At 41.8% G+C, this 23,151-nt stretch overlaps 1 protein-coding gene across 4 annotated transcripts in view; it reads right to left on the bottom strand.

Annotated features, from left to right (window-relative positions):
* The window catches only part of man1a2 (mannosidase, alpha, class 1A, member 2), a 168,202-nt gene that overhangs the window by 8,739 nt on the left and 136,312 nt on the right, over positions 1–23,151 (bottom strand). For all 4 annotated transcript variants that reach the window (XM_060929588.1, XM_060929589.1, XM_060929590.1 and 1 more), the window contains 6 exons: positions 19,096–19,190; positions 17,774–17,897; positions 17,602–17,695; positions 4,747–4,862; positions 4,441–4,660; positions 1,908–2,080 (listed from right to left, as the gene is read on the bottom strand). In XM_060929588.1, the coding sequence (XP_060785571.1) occupies positions 1,908–2,080; positions 4,441–4,660; positions 4,747–4,862; positions 17,602–17,695; positions 17,774–17,897; positions 19,096–19,190 (822 nt within the window). The remainder of the gene's footprint in view (positions 1–1,907; positions 2,081–4,440; positions 4,661–4,746; positions 4,863–17,601; positions 17,696–17,773; positions 17,898–19,095; positions 19,191–23,151) is intronic.

Raw genomic sequence — 23,151 nt, 5'->3', positions numbered from 1 at the left:
ATGGTGGAGGAATTTTGGCTTCATTTCTCCAAAACACAAAATCATGGAGCCACGCCATCCTTTTTTTTTTTTAAAAACGATCACTGGTTTTACCACATCAAGGCTAAATCAATGCTGCAGGTAAATTTTCTTTCTGTATCATTCGTTATTATTATATAAATAACGTTCTCATCAGGTCTTCACTACTGGTATAACTAGCTTTTGGCACTAACAAAAAAAAAAAAGTCTTTAGTTCCTGTTATCTTTGAGTCCTGTTCTGGGCCAAAAGAGGAAGCTGCACATCAGAGCAAAGGCCCGGTAGATTTTTGGAATAACCCATTACAGATTACTCCACTAATACCAGACATGCCTGAGTTTTAAAATCTCATTCAGTCAGTATGTTCCATTCAACTTGAAATGTTCTTACAAACTTAAAGCCAGGAAATGTTAGTGTAACTAAACAGTCTTAAAACCCTAACTAGGACACACATTCATATTCATGTGAATAGTCAGTGCTCACAATTTATCTGGTGAAATAAATATGCAAGTATGCAGTGTCCTGTGCTAATGGACTACATTAAGAACATGCTGGTTCAAGAGGCAAAGTGGGACCTGGTTTGTGTGTCAGAGCTGTATATGAATTTGCAAATCTCGGTCATTAACAAGTGAACATTGGTTACCGAGTAGCTTTTTGTTTATGTGATATTAAATGATCCCAAAACACAGTGCTCTCTGAGACTGTATATATTTGGATCTGGCTGACATTTTGATTTTGTAGCACTTGTGCATTTGCTGTTGAAGCTTTTGGCTAGTATCTTGTTTGAATTTAGGGGATTATTTTATCATGTTTGGTTTAAATCCTTCTTGGAAAGTTTTAAGTTCTGCTTTCACTTCTGTTTCAGACCTTGCAGTCTTCACAATCTTCTCAAATTCACTGCATACTGTCTGTAGACTGCCATGCTATTCTCATTGATATATTTCCTTTGCTTTTCACTTGGATCCCTGATTCAAACTATATACACTCGCCAACCTTTTTTTTTTTTTTTTAAAAACACGGTTTTGTTGTTCACACCAACATGTATTAACTCTACAGACTGTTGTGTGTGAAAAACCCAGTAGCTCACCAGTTTCTGAAATACTCAAACCAACCCAACTAGCACCATCAACCATACCAATTTCACACTTTTTCTTCATTCTGATGTTTGATGTGGACATTCTGAAGCTCTTGACCTGTATCTGTATGACTGTTTGCATTGTGCTGCTCCCACATGATTGGCTGACGTATGAATGTGCCGCCGTAGAGATGTTCCTAATAAACTGGACGGTGAGTGTATAGCCACATACGCTGCTGTTAATACATTTTTATAAAAGATAAGGGGCTTTTAGTCTCTTCACCTACGAAAAGCTTAATGTCTAGCCAGCTCTCTCACACACTCTTAATGTGATTAGTGTAGTGTAACGTGGCACCCGACTATTCCAGCTCAACCCTTTGAATTATGACTTGCATGAAATCAGTCTGATTCACTTGACTGGGGGTGGTGGGATGTAGGGCACAGAAGCTAGGACAAACAGCTTAGACAGGACAGTGTGTCAGTGGACTAGGAAATAAACAATGTTATCAAACCAAATAGAGCTGCGATGAGGAGACTGAGGACCAAGATGGTGAGATATATGAGCGAGCGAGCGAGAGAATGACTATCAATTGTTTGGATAGAAGCAGAACGAAAACCTTAAGCAAACAGACAAAAGGTACCTTTACTAAAATGCTAGATGCTGGTTATAACTTGAATAAGGAACAGAGATTAAGCCATTACAAAAATACACTTCAAAACTCAGTGAGGTAGGGCTATTCAATTTGCCTGGATCTTATACACCCAACTTATGTACATGTACAAGATTTCAAGCAGGAAGTCAAAGTATAGACTGACCTGAGCTGCCTCCCAGCCCCACTGTCTGTATTTGGGGTCGTGTGTGAATCTCCACATGTACCAGTAAGTCTCGATCACCTCCGGCCTCAGGATGTAATACTTCTCATTCTGCCTCACAGCAACTGCCTCCAAACCACTGTCAAACTTGAAGGCCTCTGGACCAAGCTTCAGAACTGAAAACGCGCACATGATAAAAACACATCATGTAGGCAGCAGAACAGAAAGCTACAACAGATTTGAACAGAACTGCACAGTTGTAAATGCTGGCATTAGACTGGCTAGCCTGGCACCCTACGGTTTAACCCAGTTACGGGGTCTGTTAGGGAAAAGCTGAACCAGTTTATCCGAATTAAGTAGTAATGAAACCTCAGTCAACATGCACAATGCACAGACTCACAGGACATTGGTAAACCCATTCAGCTATTATCAGACCTGGTCTCACTCTATTTGGATTTACAGGGTTTCCCCAGGTTTGACCACCATAAATTTAAGACCTTTTTAAGACCACTTAAATGAGAATTAAGACCTACATCGCACCCATTATGTGGTCGTAGAACACCAGATCAAATTCCCAATAATGACAAATGTTTCAAGTAAAAATACTTTTATTATAAAAGTTATATACTTAAGTCATTATGTGCATTGCTTGTCGAATCTTCACATTCAAGACCGAATTTTGTTATGCAAGATGTTTTGTTTTTTCCACAGGAGAATGTTGTAGCAACTTCCGAGTCTGGGAACATAGCCTTAAAGAGTTCGCTTATGCCCTCATTCGAGCTGTACGAGTGGTGTTCCATAATTGTTTTTAAAATCCAGAGCACCTCTGCCCAAAGTGCCGGGGTTCCACCGACACCAATCATGCCACTGCTCGGCCCTTGTGTTGTTGCTAGCCTTGCCGATGATGTCTGGCTTGGCTGATGCTGCTGACATTCGACAGTGGTGCTAGTGCCAACTCCAGGTGCATTCAGAGATTGAACTGAGCGATGGGCTGGTGGCGGTGGAGGGCAGATACAATGTGCTTTGAGCTCTTCATGTGAGACTCTAAAACGAAATGACCTACATATAGTGGACAACTTGAAGGTCTTTCGACAAACACAGCATCTTGCTTCAACGTCACTTCCAGGAACCTCCTCACCCAATCACGATCTCCTTCATCTGAAAGCCACTGCTGATTAAAACGACACTTCCCCATGCTGCGATTCGCGGAGTCTCCTCTCCAACACGGACTCCGACGATTGCGCCAGCGCGAAAATGTACCAATATTGTTTCTTTCTTCGCGCATACTCCAAGAAATTCACTGATGTTATGCAAAACCCACGTTTTCACATTGTATAATAGTATGCGTAAATTTAAGACCTTTGTTTAAAAAATTAAGACTTGAGCAAAGCAATTTAAGACTTTTTAAGGCCTTAATTTTGGAATATTAAATTTAAGACTTAAGATTTTTAAGACCCCGCGGCTACCATGATTTAGCTTCAGGCGTTTGACGAAACCACAGGGTAACTGTAATTGTATTTTTGTTATATTAAGTCTAGATTTAACTAGTGAGAAACTGCAGTGACTTTAGTCTTAGTTTTACCCTGTGTCCGAAATCACTCCCTACTCACTAGATAGTGGGCTAGATAGTGAGGACGCCATTTTGTAGTGCTGTCCGAATGTATAGTGAGAATTATTACACCCTATATAGTGCACTGAAAGTATCTCACAATGCATCACGAAAGTAGTGTACAACCGATGGTCACTAACCAAGCAATATATCCCATCATGCGTTGCGGTCGCGCTGAAAGAAATCAAATCAAAAGCCTCAAATTTGATTTAATAAAAGGCAGCGGCAAAGAAGAAGTATTCAGCCTTGATTTAAAAGAACTGAAAGATGCAGCAGACACAAAGTAATTTGTATTTGTTAAATGTGGGAAATACACTCAGTATAATATGGAGTTATCACAAAAATACATGCATGTATTTATTATTTTGAAAATCCACCAGCCGACTGATCTGGGACGTTTTAATTGTGCGACAGTAATGACGTAAATAACGGTGCGACGGAGTAGTGTCCAAAAGTGTTTATTTTATTAATGAAAAATTCTAGCACTATGTAGTCCTCTATATAGTAAATCCCTATATAGTGAGTAGGGAGTAGTGAACGAGTGAGTAATTTCAGATACAGGGGTATAGTCTTACCACCCTCAAATGTCAAACAAGTTAGGGGGTATCATACCCTGTATATTCTCTCAACGTAAAACTAACATTAGCAGACGGAGTTACGCATCTTGTACAGGTTTCCCTCTGATTTCTTTCTTCCCACCTCCAAAAATCACTTGCTGGCTACCCTAAATTGCCCACAAGCGTAAATGAATGTGCACTATACTGTATAGCTAAAAGTATGTGGACACCCTAGCTTAACTTGAGATTTACACAGAACTGGATCCTGTAAGAATCTCGCATCAACATTAGACAGCAGTAACAATTTTCCTTAAACCTAGTGTCTACCTAGCAGTAAACTGAGATTCTATCAAATCCTTCTCTTACTGACCTGTGCGATCATAGCTCTCATGGCAAGTATGTGCAATTTCAGCTCCCAGCTGCAGGTAGTGGCCAGCTTTGTCTCCTGGTGACCCATCAGCCCCTAGAGCGAACATGCCCCCAGCAAAGCAGGTCAGATGGCCCATCTTGCGCTCCAGGTGGCCATTCTTCCACTCACCAATGAAGGTGAGGCCACTGCTGGACTTCCGGATGAGGTGACGCTCAATAGCCTTGTAGTACGGAAAAAAGAAGGATGAGCGAGAAGACAAGAGAGGATTCCACACTGACCGTGCTGATTTCTAGCAACAGGCCTCACCTCAATAGCATCATCATAGGTTTTGCGAGCCTCTGCATCAGTTTTATCAGACATGAGCCAGGCCTTCAAGAGATACTCATAAAAACTGTCTCCGAGGCCTCCCACTGATGTGTGATCTGTATAAAAGATAGTGGAGAGTGGAACACTGGTAAGGCTCAGAGTATACATGCTTTTAAAAAATGTAAGTCAAATTACAAATTCAGTCCAGTCATTAACAATACATTAAAACCAAATACTTTCTGAATCAAGATCAAAGAAATCACTTGACAATCTGAAACCAGAACAACAAAGCAGACATGTGCTTTACTGGGACATCGATATGTACATTTATTCATTTAGCTGATGTTTTTCTGCAAAATGATGTGCAAAGGAGACAGGAGACAACTGGACCCTGCTCAACAACGCAACAGTTCCAAATTGGTGGTACTTGGTTTCGATCTTCCAACAGATGAATTAGTCCAAACCCCACTGAACCACCACTGCCCTATTCTGCTTTGGCCCCAACTCACATTGGAACAAAAGGTCAGTCCCCAGTGCTGATTACATAATGAGCAGCTGAAATTAATGCTGGTTGGACAAAAGATGTGTTTAGTGTAGTGCTTTTAACAATAAACATGGTCAAAAAGCAGCTTTGCAGAAATCTGGATACAGATTTAGATCTCTAATAAGGAAGCAAGAGGCGATTATGGCAAGGAAAAACTCCCCGAGACATCATGAGGAAGAAACCTTGAGAGGAACCAGACTCTAAAAGGGAACCCATCTTCATCAGAGTCTTTTAACTCATTCCAAAGTGTATATCATAAAAGTATTGTTTGTATGTATGTATGTATGTAGTCCTAAAAGCTCACTTCTTTGCTGAACCCAAACCAAGCAGTAAAAGTTTACTCAGGTTTGATGGCCACCCTGATTGTAATAATGCATTAAGGCAAGCTTGTGTGTTCATTTGCAGACACACACCAGCAATCGCCTAATCAAAGGCCTCTGCAGACTGTGTTACATGCTAATGGAATGTGTGCATGACAGTCACATCAGTGATCTCAATGGATCATCATAATTTCTTAATGCTATAAAATTAAACTGCGTTATGGCTATAAATAATGACAGCACTGACTGAAACTTAATAAAGAGAAAGGATGGAAAAAAAGTAAACATGTATTGAAGAAAACATCAACTTCTAAAAATAAATTATGAAGCATGTTTAAAAATTTCAGCACAGTGAAATCAAGAATTTTGTTTCTCTTTAAGGACAAATATACAAAACCCTCCTGTGAGATATCTTTAAATTTAAGTCAAACAAAACCCAAAAATAAACACAGTTTGCCCATCACAGCCAGTGCCCTGATGTGCTCCACCTAATGTCTAAATTAAAAGGAAAGTTTTATAGCAATTTCCCCATTTTAAAATTTATGATACTGCTAAAAATAGACTTACCTGGCCACAACTATTTGCACTGAAACCGGATATCCGGCTGTGCCATAAATAAAGGCTTCTAATTCTTAAAAAAAAAATCCAGAGCACCACTGCTCTCTGTGTATGCATTCTCACTGCATCAGATGGGTTAAGTGCAGAGAAAGAATTTCACTGTGCTGTGATGTACATGACAAAGGCTTCCAATTCAAAAAATCTAAATCGGAAATTCTGTAACCATATGATTTTTTTTTTTTTACTGGTAACAAAATACGAGAATCAACAGACTTCACTTTTATAAAGTTTAAATCTCACTCAGCTAGATAACATGCATGCCGTAGTGACGGATACTCGTAAACAATCCTGTTGCCATAGTAACATGATTCTTGCCGTCTAAAATGATCGCTTTTCACTGTGAATAAAAACAAACAAAAGCATGTCACACAAAGTAATCAGTGATCGGGCTTATTTTTACACCCAAATGCTTGACACCCCGGCATTTTCAGGGTTATTTACAATAATTTTGAAGCGATGTGTCGATGAGATCTGCTAGCCTCGGTAAGTCATGGCTGCGTGTTAAACTCCTTTGTCCCTCATGCCATCAGACTGTACAACTCCTCTCTGGGGGAGGAGGACGGGGTAACAGGAGGACAGAGGACGGGAAGGAGCAGTAGACTAGCATAACAATAAGCAATACTGGACAATGTGCAATATAAAGTGCAATATCTCTCCTGCTGGGGCCCCCCCCGCTCTTCCCCATATCTTATTCTTTTTATATTTGTAGATGTAAAAATTTAATTTATCTAGAAGTTTTTTCTATATTTTCTATTGTCTGTTTATCCTGTAATGATGCTGCTGGAATCTTAATTTCCCTGAGGGAACCCTCCCAAAGGGATCAATAAAGATCTATCTAATCTAATCTAATCTAATCACGTAGCATGTAGGTGACGTCACGATCTGTACTCGCAGAGTGCGATATTTGAACCTCGGAGAGAGCAAGACGTCAGCGCCCAGGGACATGGTTTTTCTTTTAAAATAAAATCTGTACACAGTATACAGGTACAAGTATGAACACGTGAACACTCAAACATGTCTTGTATGGATATCATCTGTCAGTATAAAGGAGATTATTTCTGAGTTTTGTTAATCTTTAAAGCCATCCGACAGTAAATAACTCAATTGATAAGCTCAGGATACTCAGAATAAATAAGATATGCAGACAAAACAGTGCTGTGCAAGAATCAGCTCTCGTCACAGAGGACTGGCGGAGGAAACACTGGGTGTTTCTCAACATCAAGGACGGGTTCTTCCAAATCAGGCCCATCAGAGACTAGGCAGGTGTGCGGTATTGAAAAGGTCCTGCCTTGTACACACACATAGGATTGTGGGTGCTTTAAGAATGCCAAGGATACACATATGCATCCTTGAAAATGTGAACGAAGGAGTCAGTTCTTGGTAGAATTCAAAGGGTCCTAGACATCAGAACAGTCATTCGGTGGGATTCGATGACGTGGCATCTTTGAAATGAGGCCTGATAAGGATACTTCCTTGACTCTGAGAAACACCCATTAACACCATCCCAACACCAACCTGCTAATGCTACTATCAGGTCCCATAATCAAGGAGTGTATGTGGTGTATGTAAGTGTGAATGGGGGATAATATGACACCACGGAACAAGCAGAGGAGGATTGTTATACAGGAGAAAAGAAACATTGTCAGGAGATGGCAATGCTCCTGAGAGATGAGTGCACATGGGTGAAGGTGGACTGTCCCACTTTGCGGCCTCTTACCACTTGTTAAGTGCACCCGGTATTTACACAAACTACACTTGGGAGAATTAACATTCTTCCACTCACTCTCTCAAACCTAATGGTTGTGCGTGCACATAAACCCACACACAAACAGCAATTACACAGTTCCTTTTCAGAAATGAACACAACTGCATAATAGGTAGGTGTGTAAGAGCATGGTGAACATTTTCAAAAGCTAATTACAACCACTTTTTATGTACTGCATGTAGGCGATGTAGAGAAAAGACATTCGAGAAAACAGACAAATAGTAATAGTTAAAGGATGAGCACTAAAGTCAAGGGAAAAGTAGGAATTGTAGACAGGCCCTGTCCACATGGCAACGGATTCAGGTGAATCTGATAAAATTGTTTATCGTTTCGGCCTGGCGTCCACACGGCACCGGCGTTTTGGGTGCCCCAAAACGAAATCTTTTGAGAACGGGTTCCAGAGTGAAAAAAATCTTACGTGCTTACAAAATATTTTCACTGTGAATATTTATTGTGTAATGGTGCGCGCAGAGAGAGAGAGAGAGAGAGAGAGAGAGAGAGAGAGAGAGAGAGAGAATAGCCCTTAGGGCAGAGTCTTTAGTCCAAACACTGCAGAAGCAGTATCAAACCACGCACCGCCCGTGTGCTTTCCAAAAACAAAAACAATCCCGCCAGCAAAAATAGGGGAGAAAAAAAAAAAAAAAGCAATCTCACCTCTTCAGATGTTGGTTTAAGTCCGACAATACATTCCTCAAAAAGGGCGCAGAAGAACAAAGTAATCCATCAACGTGTAGCATTCAATTTATTCCAGATCATTAAAGAATTCTGGAGGATATCACAGAGATGCCTACCCCAAATTTTGAATTTCAGTATTCTTGAAAACATTTTTCAGTATTTTGGAATGACTTTCAGTAACATTAATTTATGCACATTTCCATTATAAAGAGGTATATATACACCAATATGTTTAACATTTAAATTATTAAAAAACTGTTTTGTGTGAATTGAATAAACAAAACACGAGCAGCCATCTCAACTGAATTTCCACTCAAATTTCTAGAGCATACAATATATCACATTTTTATAAATACAATAGTGTTCCCTGTTTGCAGACATTACGGTTAACTACCAATCATTGGTATTGAATGTAACTCCTCAAAAGTATTATATTATATTGCCTGGCAAAATGTTCTACCTGTTAATGGATTCTAATAAAATTTTTAAAAAAATTTCTTATTTCATGCCAAAGAGAGTCCGACATTGTTATCTTAATGTCCCAATATATAAATGCTTCAGCATAATGCTTCAGAAGAGACATTGAATAAAATGACATTTATAATTGTATTTAAAACAGTGGAATGATCAATTTTTTGCCACAATCCCAACAGCACTAATCATAAAATTCTGTTTTTGATCATACTGCATGTACATTTGCACTTGCAACACTGAAAAGACTTTGAATTAAAGTAGTACAGCCAGTGTTTGATATTTCAGTGAATAAAAATCAGACACGTAAAAAGAAACTGAATAAGTTTAACTCGCATTTCATGGCACTAATTGGCAAGTTCAACTTCAAGCATAGGTCAACCATCACCGCTTCAGCACGCGTCACGTTCCGTGTCTTTTCATCCACAGATTTCGTAAAAAACTGCTGGATACCCCCAGATTTACTTTCCGCCTGACTCACCATTTCAGCATACTCCATATGTTTTTTTTTGTAGTTGACATGCCGCGTGCAGTCATCGCGACCACCATGAGTGATGGTAATGTCAGTTCTACACAGTTTGCAGTGCACGTATCCATTGCCCTTTTGACTGGGTGTAATGCACGGCCATTCTACCGTATCGAAAATAGCGCGAGCAAACGTGCGGAATCTGCGCATGTCACACACAGCATGTGCGGAATCTGCGCATGTCACACACAGGATGTGTGGTTGTCGTAAAAATAAATAGCCGTGAATCACGTATGGATTGAAAAAGTCGCTTGGACATTTAAAAACAACTCACTGGAATTTAAGACTTTATAATTCCGTACAGAATAACACTGTTTGCCGTAACATCGTATTTACGTAACTTTTCCGTACAAAATACAGCCAATCCGTACTAGTAGGCATCTCTGATATCAGAATGTTGGCGTACCGGCTTCCATCTACTCCCGTTCATTCCTCTTTCCGCGTCTTTCGTTTTACGCTACTGATTAATAATCAAAACTTTATGCGGCTAATGCTACAGAAGAAGGGGTTTATGTGCATGCGTCTACTTCTATTGTTCTGGTGTCTCCGATGGGACCGTCTTACAGCGCACGTAGTGGTGTGGCATGTGTATTGCATCGTTTTCAGCAAGCGTTGCCATATGAACCTGATATTTTACTGATCCGTTGCCCATGTGGACGCGATATTTAAAAAAAAAAAAAATCTCGTTGCCGTTGTCATGTGGATGTAGCCATAGGCTTTTGAATGTTTTACAGATTTTATCTTGTGTAGTGGGTAATGTGCGTGTGGTTTTTTTTTTAATCTGTGGAACATGGAAAGAACGAGGAGAGAAATTCAGAAACCATTTAGAGATAGTCAGGGAGCATTGAGTCAGATGAGAGTGAGGGTAGAAATATGAGTACTGAAAGAATAAATGACACACGAGGCTGCTTTTTCAGGCAGGAATTAGAATTCTCTCTCTCACACACACACACAGAAATGTGGTCTTTTCGGTCAACATGCTTCTCTTTATATCATCCTCCGTTTCTGGTGTTAGTCTATGCAGCAACTTTCATTTATGAAAAATAGTTAACTATTAACCTCTTGGATTTAAAGCTTGGATGTACAGAAAAATGGGTAACATGGTAATGCTGTGGGCAGCGATTCTGCTTCACAGCTCCAGTGTCCCCTGAGCTCCGATTAATGTCTGTATGGAGATTCTGTTAACGTTCACCCCATGTCCGTGTGCGTTTCCTCCAGGCTCTCCGGTTTCCCTCCCGCTTCCCATAAACATACAGGTAGGTAAACGAATGTATAGATGTGTAAATGAATGTGTGAATGTTGCCCTGGTATGGACTACCATTCATCATTCAGGGTGTATTCACCCTCTCACCCACTGAAGAAAAATGTATGAAATTAATGTCATGAGGACCGAAGTGGAAGGAGAGGATGTGAACGTCCAGCTGGCCAAAGTGTGCAGAGAGAGAGAGAGATCCTCTTCTTCTGTGATTGACCATTCAAAGTAAATGTCCATTAAAGGTGTACTCACACTAGGTATGGTTGCCTTGAACTGTGCCAGAGAGTGATTGCCACCCTCTCCATGCTCACACTGGGCTTATCGTTTCGCGCCTGAATATGCTTACATCACCATGATGTGACTTTCAGTGCTGAAGAAAAGCACTCTTGCACAGCATAATGGATTTGTTTGTTTGTTTGATGACTCTTTTTACATTCTGGATTATTTGGAGTCATTCTGGGCACGGCCCTTTCACATGCCATGCAGGTTCATCAGTTATGCAAGTCAACAAATTTTGCTGCAAAAACAAGACGATTTTTTACAGAGGCAGCAGATGTTGGAGGAATTTGCAGCTTTATTTGCTGACTACAATTCACAGTCATCAAGAAGTTAAGAACTCATTATTAACCCAAACACTTGAATGAATTGAAAAGTACAAAATGTTTGTTTCCGCTGACTAATTTTGACACCATATTCAAGTTTTGTGCTTGAGCCCGGTGAGCTATCACACTGTGCACAGGCCCAACAGAACCGCACCTGTGCGCACCTCCTCCAAGTGGTCCAGATGAACCATACTCAAGTACGATATACAACAATCAAACTAGTCAATTGAACCAGGATTGAAGAACGGTTAAGGGGGTTTTCTGAGATCTTCATTATTTTAGACCTGGTATAATTGTCTGCCTGATGGAAAGTGTGCCCCTGGACCAACAATTTGTTAAAATCAGAGTCCTAAAACATATTTACAAGCTCAGGTCACAGATAAGGGGTAAAACCTATCGCACTGAACAGATAGGATGGTGGGTGTTGTAAAAGATGGCGTGCATTTGAGGCTTCAAAGGCCCACAGTAACATCCTTATCTTTGTTACAACTTTGGGGTGAAGAACTTTAGTATAAAGTGTTTTGTGAGGGAGAAGGCTGGAAGGGCGAGAAGCCTGGAAGTAGAAAGAGTGTGAGCACTGAACAAGCGCTTATAAGGGCAACACCTGGGTATGATCCTGAAGTCTCAATAAAACCTTCTCTTCTCCAGGTTTGTGCCTGTTTGCATCTTAATTCAAGGGGAGAACAGAAAATTTACTTCACAGTCCAACAGGGGTCAAACGCACTTGGGTACGGTACGCATCGCCTAGTGTGAGGGGATGCAAACAAAAAAACCCTAGGCTGGGGAAACGAACACATACGCAAGTATGCATGCAGGCGCGCACAATATTTTAGTGCAAATATCTAAGTAATAATACAGAATATGATATCTGGTGTGTTATGGTTTTGCAGCATAATTAGGATGGTTCAAGAACATTTTCACAACCTGGCACTCGGGGCTCAAGGTTAACAGCCGACCCCAGCAGCCAGGTTCAGGCATTTGGCAGGTATTTTTAGTCAGCGATTTACCCCATGGTGAGCGCTTGCATTTCAAACAATAATTTAAAAATAACAAAATTGGCACAACTCTGATCTGCCTACAATTATATAAAAATACACTGCTGTATAGTCTGGACCAAATAAAACCATTTGTACACGTTTTAATGAGGCCACATGCTGTTTTCTGCAGGCAACAGAAGTAAAGCACTTTGTCAAAGTGTGGGAGGTGAAGCATCCTGGTGTCTTTAAATGCAGCAGGAAATTATAATGCAAGCCATGTACAATATATACAGCACCAGTCAAAAGTTTGGACACACCCAAGTCAATAGTTTTTCTTAAATTTTTATTAATTAAAAGTAAAAAAAAAGTCTTAAAGTAATGATGGATGTCGTTTCTCTTTACTTAGTCATGAGCAATTCCAGCGTTATGGACGTGACACTTGAACTCAAAATGGCAACAAATGACCCAGTGCATGTTTTATTGTCTCCCAGTATTTAAACAGGTGTTACATATTTTAAGGCTGTACCATACTGGAGAAGTGATAGAACAAGAACAATTCCCATAGTACATCTAGGGCATGCCAGAAAATGCCAATAAAAGATGCGTTATGGATGTGACAGAAAAAGTATCACTTTTCTTGGGTGACTGTACATTTTTATCAAACTCTGTGAAATTGTAAACCTAATGTCGAAATGGAGATATCCATTTGATAGAGGGGTCCAGGGTGAATATTAAAAAAATCTTTGTTTAAAATATTTTGTATTTCATGCAGAGTTTCGGAAGGAAAAGTCAGCGTTATGGATGTGACGAAATTCCGTTATGGATGTGACGCGTCTGAAATAGACATGGCATATGTTTAGAAAATCAGCAATTTAACCACCATAACCCTTTGAAAAACTCTCTAAATATCAGCTAAAACTATCAAAGTTCTTAAATAATATTTAGGATGGCTATTGTTTTGCTGTTTTGTGGATTTTAGCATACATTTCTGTGGCTTGTGGCAATAATATAGAATTGTACATGATCAAAGTTGATTTTAGCTTGGGGTTTACATTATAAGAAAGAAAGACTGACAGTGACCTATTAGGTTGGTTACAAATTGGTTCAACTTATTCACATCTGTAAAATACAGGCCTAGGTGATATCTCTGGGAGTGGTTTTGATGTATTACATGTTGCTTTATTTTTGCATGGTGAGGTTGACATTTACATGGAATTGCCCTCATGCGGTTCTTGACATAATATGGATTACTATAGTTGTGGAGTTGGGGCTATTTACTGTATTTTTATTATTTGATCTCAAACACCTTAAAGCCCGGTGCATACGGGCGATTTTCCGTTGCTTGGTCGTGCAACTTTTTGATGCAAGTGAAAAATTGCTTCGTGTGCGAATATTTGCGACGGTGATTTTTTGTTGCTTGCGGCAGATCGCTGGTATCAAACGCGCTTGATAGTCTGTGACCCCCCCCCCAAAAAAAGCGCCAGTCGCTCACTTGTTGCAGAGATATCACCGCATGTGTGTCTTTGTGATAAAGCGATCACCTCCAAAGGCTAAGCCAATCCCCACCCGCGAAGTAGTCATGTGGTTTCCACGTAACTTGCATCCCCCTCCCTAAATCGTCCACTGGTCGCAGATAACGCGCACACGCAGCTACCTGAGAGGGGAAACTTGCATCCAAAAATCGCAATACGCTTGCAACGAGAAGTCACCCGTGTGGGCCAGGCTTTAGGCGGCAAGAAATTGCACTAATTAACTTTTGACAAGACACACCTCTTAATTGAAAAGAAGTCGTCGTCACCGAGTTAATTGAATATCGTTCTTAAATGATGGCAACTTTGAAGAATCTAAAATATGAAACTTTTGTTTACCATAATTTCATATATGTTCCATGTGTTATTTAATATTTTTGATGTCTTCAGTATTGTTCTACAATGGAGAAAATAGTCAAAATACAGAAAAACCTATGAACGAGTAAGTGTGTCCAAACTTTTGACTGGTACTGTATTCATTAGTGACAAAATGAGTTTGCATGTTTGAGAAAATACATCATTTAGAACAAGAAGGGGAAGCCAAAAGATATAAAGTGCAGACTACATGAACCGGTAAACCAATTCACGGCTTTATAAACACCACTATTCAGAAAGATAATGTGCATAATAAATGTTCATTTTCTTTTTTCATTTCATTTTCTAAACTGCTTATCCATTGTGGGTCACAGGGAAGCTGAAGTCAATTCCAGCTGACATCAGGTGAGAGGTGAACTGATGTCACAAATCCATCACAGGGCCAACACAGAGATAAACAGCCATACACATACACACCTATGGGCAATTTAGCACAGCCAACTGAACTAATCTGTATGTCTTTGGACTGTAGGAGGAAACCCACAGACATCATGAGAACATGCAAACTCCACACAGAAAGGCCTCTGTCGGCCATGGGGCTCGAGCCCAAAACCTTCTTTCTGTGAGGTGATGGTGCTAACAACCACACCACCGTGCCACCCTATAATGAAGGTTTTATTGTGAATCTTTGTATTCACCACCAGGTGGGGAGTTGGATCAGATGGCGGGGGAGGCTGCCGAACAGACCTGGCACACCCAAGCGTGTAGTTAGGGTGAACTGGGAACGTCTAGTGGAGTCCTCTGTTCGTGAGGTCTTCCAATTCCCACCTCTAGAAGAGCTTTTCGTGCATCCCGGGGGAGGTTGGGGACATAGAATCTGAATGGACCATGTTCAAAGCCTCCATTGTAGAGGCGGCTGGCAGGAGCTGTGGCTGAAAGGTCGTCGTGGCGGTAACCTAAGAACCTGCTAGTGGACACCAGCAGTGAAGGCAGCAGTCAAGCTGAAGAAAGAGGCCTTTAGGGTTTGGTTGGCCCATGGGTCCCTTGAGGTAGCAAGCAGGTACTGGGAGGCCAGAAGGGCTGCAGCTTCAGCAGTTGGTGAAGCAAAAACCCAGGTGTGGGAGGAGTTCGGGGAGGCCATGGAGAAGGACTTTCGGTTGGCCTCAAGGAAGTTCTGGCAAACCATTTGATGACTCAGGAAAGGGAAGCAGGGCTTGCCTCAGGCTCTGTGCAGCCAGGGAGGAGAACTGCTGACCCGAACTGGGGATATTGTCGGGTAGTGGATGGAGCACTTTGAGGAACTCCTGAACCCGTCCTACACGTCCTCCATGGAGGAGGTGGAGTCTGAGGACCTGGGGGGTGGGGAGCTTCACCCATATCTTTGACAGGAGGTCACTGAGGCAGTCAAGAAGCTCCTCTGTGGCAAGGCACTAGGGGTGGAGGAGAATTGCCCCGAGATGCTGAAGGCTCCGGGCATTGTTGGGCTGTCTTGGCTGATATGCCTCTTCAATGTCATGTGGAGGTCGGGTACAGTGCCTGTGGGGTGGCAGACCAGGGTGGTTCCTCTTTTCAAAAATGGGAACCGGAGAGTATGCACCAATTACAGGGGTATCACACTGCTCAGCCTCCTCAGGAAAGTTTATTCCAGGGTGCTGGAAAGGAGGCTATGACCAATTGTTGAACCTCAGATTCAGGAGAAGCAATGCGGATTCCGTCCTGGCCGTGCAACAATGGACCAGCTCTTTTTTTTTTTTTTGGGGGGGGGGGGAGGATGTCATGGGAGTATGACCAGCATGTACATGTGTTTTGTAGATTTGGAAAAGGCTTACAACAGTGTCCCCCAGGGGCTCTTTTGGGGGGCATTGCAGGAGCATGGGGTATCGAGGCCGTTGCTACGAGCCATCCAATCCTTGTACAACCAAAATGCACAGCACAAACTCAAACACGTTCCTGGTGGGTGTTGGACTCCGCCAAGGCTGCCCCTTGTCACCGATCCCGTTTGTGATATTCATGGATAGGATCTCGAGGCGCAGCTGGGGTGAGGAAGGTGTCCAGCACACACACACGTGTATATGTACGTGTATACACACACACAGTATATATAAATAAATTTTTAACACACATTAAACAATCATTATACGCAGAGGTTGTATGACAGTACATCGTTTTCTCCCACACTGACAGACAAGGATGTAAAAATTCCATCATAGTCTATTTTCATCCAAGGATTTTTTTTCTATTTGCCAATTGAACAATTGAGTCCTTTCTGAGCAGGTCCCACACACACACTGCTAGTTTTTCTGAATTTGTCCAAATGCTGGCTTTTATAAGATTGTCTAAATAAATAAAATAATAAAAATTGCACTGGACAACAGATGTTTGATCTGTCCATTGAAATAAAGAGGGTACAGCCACATGTTTTAGGCTTTTATTGTCTGTGGTTTTTGAGTACTCAGACTCAAAAAATACTGGCGACAGACATACATGCTGCCTCTTAAAATGCACACCCTCATTCTAGCGAATAGCACAGAGACATTTCTTTCTCACAAGCACATCAATGGAAAAGGAGTAAAAGCCCAATGAATGCAGAAATTATTTTGCAATTAGAAACGCAGCAATGACTGTGAGCTGTATCTGCTGTCACTATCTCACCTTAACTGTTGAAATGCTACTAAAGCAAAAAGTTTTTCTATTCATCAACATGGAAGTGCACAGCTCCATCACTGGTGCTAAATGAGCATATGCAAAGGGATTTTTCTGCTGGTAAAGTGCTATTAGAAACGTTTTGATGTTCTATGTCTATGGCAGAGGACGCATACTGTTCAAACCTAAATTTCAGAATTTTCCATCAGTGTTTTTAAATTTAAGAAAAAAAAAAATAGTGGGAAATTCTCAGTTAACTCAACCTCTGAGAATTCTACCACCATATTTTTAATAAGGAAACATGACTGAAATGGGAAAGTAGCTGTTAAAACAAATACAAGCTTAAAGGCTTTTGTTAGTGTTTCATATGACATTACAAAATTACAGAGTATTTTAAATGCTTCAAATATGATAACCATATTGTCGTTTTCAACAACCAAAACTGATGCCTAGTTGCTAAGCCTGGTAACAACTGAAAAGTCAGCATCAAACACTGATTACTGATATTCTTAAAAAAAAAAAACCCAAACAAACACACAACAAAGAATCCTTGCTCTGGTTTGTATTTTTCTACAGAGAATAATGCGAGAAATTCAGGAAGCAAAGGTTACTCACGCTGGCCCCAGCGACCTGTGCGAGGGTTCAGGTAGTTCGGGTAGAGGCCATTAGGCCTGTCCATTTTCGCCAGCAGTTTCCGGATATGCATCACCTGATTATAAAAAGTAAAGCATGAAGTGTTGTTCGAAGAGTAGAGTCATCCACAAAGTAATGCACATTTTAAACACACCTTTTGATAATAAGCAGGATTCCCAGTCAGATATGTAAGGTGCACAAACTCCATGTGCAGCGTTCCAAACTCAGCCAAGATGCTGCTCCCAGCCGAGGCCCAGCCCCAGTTACGGCCCACACCACTGAGACAGAAGACATGAACAAAATGAGGGGAACAGGTAAACAGCATAAAACCTAAATTACCTTCAAGAGAATTACTTGCCTTTATTCCATACAGATGCATTGAAACAAGTTTACACTTTACTCATCACTTGACCAAGCTGCCTATCTGAACTACTAAAAATAACAATAATAATAAAATTATTAATAATAATCCTAGTCGTAAATTTTTTTTTTTAATTAAACATGTACTATTTCTTTGAATAATGATATTCCTAGACCCTGGTGTACGTGTTTTAGCATGAAGATACATTTTTGACAAAGATTATAAAAAGCACATGGCTTTGAATAGAAGATGTCTGCCAAATGCTGTAAATGTAAAGCTGTCAGCTGCATTCTTGGAGGATCCAGCAAGCCTCTCTTCCTGTATTCTTTACTCATTCACAGTATGCTCATCACATCCTAATTAGGAACAACATGAATGCATTTGTGTCTGATGAGTTGCTTGTCAGTAGTGGATGGGTGGACAGGGATTAATAGAATATAAACCTTTTATATTATCAGGATTAGACATACTGTGCAGGTCCGTAGCCTGAATTTCCTTGAAACACTCAATTTACAAAAGCTTTGTAAGTCTGTTTGATTAAGCTTTCTTCTACCCAAAGCCTAATGCGCATTTGATAAATGATGTGTAGATTCAATAGATTCACTGTGTATTTTCCATCCTGCTCAGTGCAAAGGAAATGATGTAGACAGCTGCGTTAACGCACAGGAAGGCAGCCGGACGGACAGCCTAGTGGTTAGTGTGTCCACCTCTCGACCGGGAGCTCGTGAGCTCTACTCCTAGCAGAGACCATCATAAAAATGGTACCTACTGCCATCCGGCAAGGCACAATGCAATACAGATGCGACTGGGGAAGTCAAACTCTCGCGGTTACCAGAAGACCAGCACCCCCCCACTATAACCCTTGCTGTATAGGCGAGAGGCTGAGGGCTATGGAAACGGAGATCGGCGCCGCACCCATGCGGCTCAAAAGAGCTGGTTAGTACTGGGCACGAGACTACCTGGGAAGACCAGATCCTGGCGTGGAAGGGATTTTGACTTAGTGACTAAACTGGAGGTACAGGGGGCAGAGAGATGAAGAGGTGGACAGAAAATACGGAGTCAAATTTTTTAAAAAGTTGGGGAGAAACAAACAAGCTTAATGAAGGCAGAATTACCTCTTGAGGTTGACCATGGCCCACGGGATGCCTGTAGGTGTGTTGAAGGCAGGAAGCAGCTTCTCAGCTAGCTGAACAGCCTTCACCTTAAAAACCTACCATATGGACAGAACAAGAACACAGGATGGACAGAGATAAGCGTTATATAAAAAGCAGTAAAAGTGAGTAAGAATGGCCCCTCTTAACCAATACACTTTTGCACCCAGTAAACTGGAAGAACCCATCAGCATTTCATCGTTGTGTGTGAGAAGTGAAAGCTCAGCAACATGACCCTATGAGGGCTGTGAGGCAAAGACAGTGGGAAGACACTAAATGTCTGTTGACCCCATATGGGTTCTGAATATGAGGACTGCTTCACTGGGGTGAAAATCATTTTACCAGGTGATTTCTGTGTGAGCCAGAATAAGCACGAAAGAGCTCTAAATAGGTTGCTGCTGCCGTGTTCCTGGGAGAGCTTCATTTAAAGCCACAACAGCAAGATCAGTAACGTAAAAGCCTGGTTGGTAGCTTTGCACACAAGATAGTCATTATCTTGGTCTAAATGTTGTAGCAGCAGTCTTATTTTTAAACAGTAGTTTTGCATTGCTATTCTAAGTGAGGGGAATTTACCTTTACTGTTTCTGTTCTCCTGGCTTATAAAATGAAGAAACTCAACTTAGAAATCAACAAAATGTCGATCAATAGCACAATATACTTTTTTTTTTTTTTTAAATACAAAAGATACATACGCTACAATAAGTAATACATTTTCAGTTATATTAGTGCATAATGCAGAATGACTAGATTGTAGGAGCGGCACGGTGGTGTAGTGGTTAGCGCTGTCGCCTCACAGCAAGAAGGTCCAGGTTCAAGCCCCGTGGCCGGCGAGGGCCTTTCTGTGTGGAGTTTGCATGTTCTCCCCGTGTCCGCGTGGGTTTCCTCCGGGTGCTCCGGTTTCCCCCACAGTCCAAAGACATGCAGGTTAGGTTAACTGGTGACTCTAATGGCCCTTTTCCACTACCCTTTTTCAGCTCACTTCAGCCCGACACGGCTCGCGTTTCGAGTACCTTAGAGCAGCACGACTCAGCTCGCTTCAGCCCTGCTTAGCACCCAAAACTCGCACGGTTTTGGAGTGGGGCTGAAGCGAGCCAAACCGAGCCGAGTGGAGCTAGGGGCGTGAGGAGACACTCCCCTGTGCACTGATTGGTGAGGAGGAGTGTCCTCACATGCCCACACACGCCCCGCGAGCACGCTGGGATCTGTAAACACTGTAAACCCGGAAGAAGAAGAATTACGAGAATTTCTGAAGCCTTATGCGCCTCGCCTCATCTATACGCTCTTGCCAGTATCTGTTGGCGTTGTCGGTGACAACAAGCCACAGCACCAAGACCAGCAACACTAACGACTCCATGTCCTCCATGTTTATTGTTTACTATCCGGGGCGTGAGACTACCGCTTAAAAGCTCACTGATGTCACTGTTTGCGCCGCCTAACGACATCACGTGACTTCCACCCACTTTCGCTAACTCCACCCAACGTGTCCACCCACTTCCAGCCAGCACGGTTCAGCGCGGTTGTAGTCGAAATGCAACTCCAACAGCCCCGCTCAGCTCGACTCAGCCCAACTCAGCACGGCACGGCTCAGCCCGACTCAGCCGCGTTGGTAGTGGAAAAGCGGCATAAATTGACCGTAGGTGTGAATGTGAATGGTTGTCTGTGTCTATGTGTCAGCCCTGTGATGACCTGGCAACTTGTCCAGGGTGTACCCCGCCTTTCGCCTGTAGTCAGCTGGGATAGGCTCCAGCTTGCCTGCGACCCTGTAGAGCAGGATAAAGCGGCTACAGATAATGAGATGCAAATGAGACTTGATTGTATTTTTCATATGCGAAATGCTATAAATGATTACATCCCCAGGTCTTGTCTGTGATTACATAGAGTGCCCATGACCAAAGCACAAAAACGTCTTTATTTTTGTTATTGCTTTTGAGACCCAGCTATCATTTCCTATTTAACCCTGGTCCCTGATCCAGCACAAACCGCTAAAACACACTCTTCTAGATAATCCTGTGTTATGAATAAGATTGCAAAGGAAGTACTGGAATAGATTTATATATGATTTCTTCTCACATACTGGGCTCACTGCAATGCTATGCTAGTGGAGATTTGAGAGCGATTATGGAGTGCTGCTGCTTTGCCAAAAGACCAACCATCCAAGAATGCATGCAAGAGGGTCTTTTTAGTCACAGATTTTTCCTAGTTAGTCATTATGGATGTATAGGGTGGCATGATGGTGCAATGGTTAGCACTGTTGCCTCACAGCAAGAAGGTTCTGGGTTCAAACCCCATGGCTGACAATGCCTGTGTGGATTTCCTCCAGGTGCTCTGGTTTCCTCCACAGTTCAAAGACATGCAGATTAGGTAAAATTCCCAGCCACTGGGATTGTACAAGCCAGTGCATACTTCGTGCCGGTCCCAAGCCTGGATAGATTGGGGAGGGTTACGTCAAGAAGGGCATCCAGTGTAAAACCTATGTGGAACAGATCCGCTGTGGAGATCCCTAATGGAAGGAGAAGAAAAAAATAATTTTGTATGTGGAATCTCCTAATGTATTTTTTTGTTGATAAAGCAACCAATATTTGGTGACAGAGGGGGATCACAGAAGGACCAATGTCTTTGGGACAATCATAGGGATGATTGCAAAACCACAAAAGCCACACTGTTTGTAGTGCAGACATCCTGGACAGCTAGCTCTTGAAGAAAACCTCTTTCTATTTTGACCTGACAGATGACTGCAAAATGTCAGTATGAAAAGGTCTGTAAACACAGGTGTTGAGCAGAACCTGCATGATTGCATGACACAGGGCCTCATCATTGTTAGGTAAGGGTTACCTAGACTGAATAACAGAAGGTTAATTTCTTCAGTGCTGCCATGAACCCCACAAACACACCATGTACAAGAAATGGGACCTCAAAAATGGAAGCATTAGATTTCTGCTTGCCCCTACTGCACAGTCTGGGTGATCACAGATGGTGATGGATGTCAAAATTCACTCACAATTGCAAAAAAAAAAATGCAGAAATAAAGTGGGTAGCCAACCCCCAGCCATCTTATGTACTAGAACCATTAGCCTTTTTTTTTTATTTTTATATAAGCTTTTCCTCTGCTCACAGTAAGCACTGTATCTCAGGCCTGTTTAGCAAGACATTGCCTATGAATATCTTAACAGTCCCATTCAGGCTCAGTATTGGCATCAGGGTTTAAGTTAGCGCACGCACACAGCTTTGATCCCACTTACATATAAAAGTCTCAGAATATCTGCTCATGTAGATGACTATTTGCACTCCTTTTCCATAATGAATCAGGCACAGCATGGCACAAAAACCTCATGAACCTTTCAGAATTAATCACACTAAGAACATTTTGGTGCCACCTCAGAAAATGGAATATCTAGGTCTTCAGAGTTTGTGCAGTGCTTTGCAAACAAGATCATTTAAACAATGCATGCCCTTTTTATAGGGGAAATTCTGCCCTTTTTCTGCCATTTTGAGTTGGGTCTCATTGCTTCACATTGGTAATGGTTCTTCTCGGCCTGCTAAGGATGACAGGCCTTCAAACACTGGGTTTCTGTATCCACCACAACCGTGTTTTAATTGTTCTGATGAAATGCCTCATAGCTCTACTGGAGAAATCCAATTTTAAGATCAGCACATCACTAGTAATGATATTAAGAAAACAGATGCCTCTCAAGCTGGCATACGGTTTATCAAGTGTAACGGCGGCACCTCATGCAGCCCATTTATTGCTCCTTACCTCACTGCGCCACTGGTGCTGAACAGACAGCTTCCCTTCAGCACCAATGTTTTGGAGAGCAGAGTGTTGCGTAGCCATGGGGCGGAGCCATATAAACAGTCCCAGTTGAAGCAGCACCTCTTTACCCTCCTACAGAACTCGTGGGAGTGTAAGACAACGCTGCCTACACCCACACAGTTCAGTTGAGTGTCAGCACAGCTGCAAAGCTCATGCAACTCCCTCCTCCTCTTCTCCCACGCCACGAAGATGACATTGAAAGCAAGGAA

This window comes from Neoarius graeffei, chromosome 9 (assembly GCF_027579695.1).
Source record: "Neoarius graeffei isolate fNeoGra1 chromosome 9, fNeoGra1.pri, whole genome shotgun sequence".
NCBI lineage: Eukaryota > Metazoa > Chordata > Actinopteri > Siluriformes > Ariidae > Neoarius > Neoarius graeffei.
Note: the sequence above shows the minus strand (reverse complement) of the source record. Positions and strands in the feature narration are given on the sequence as shown.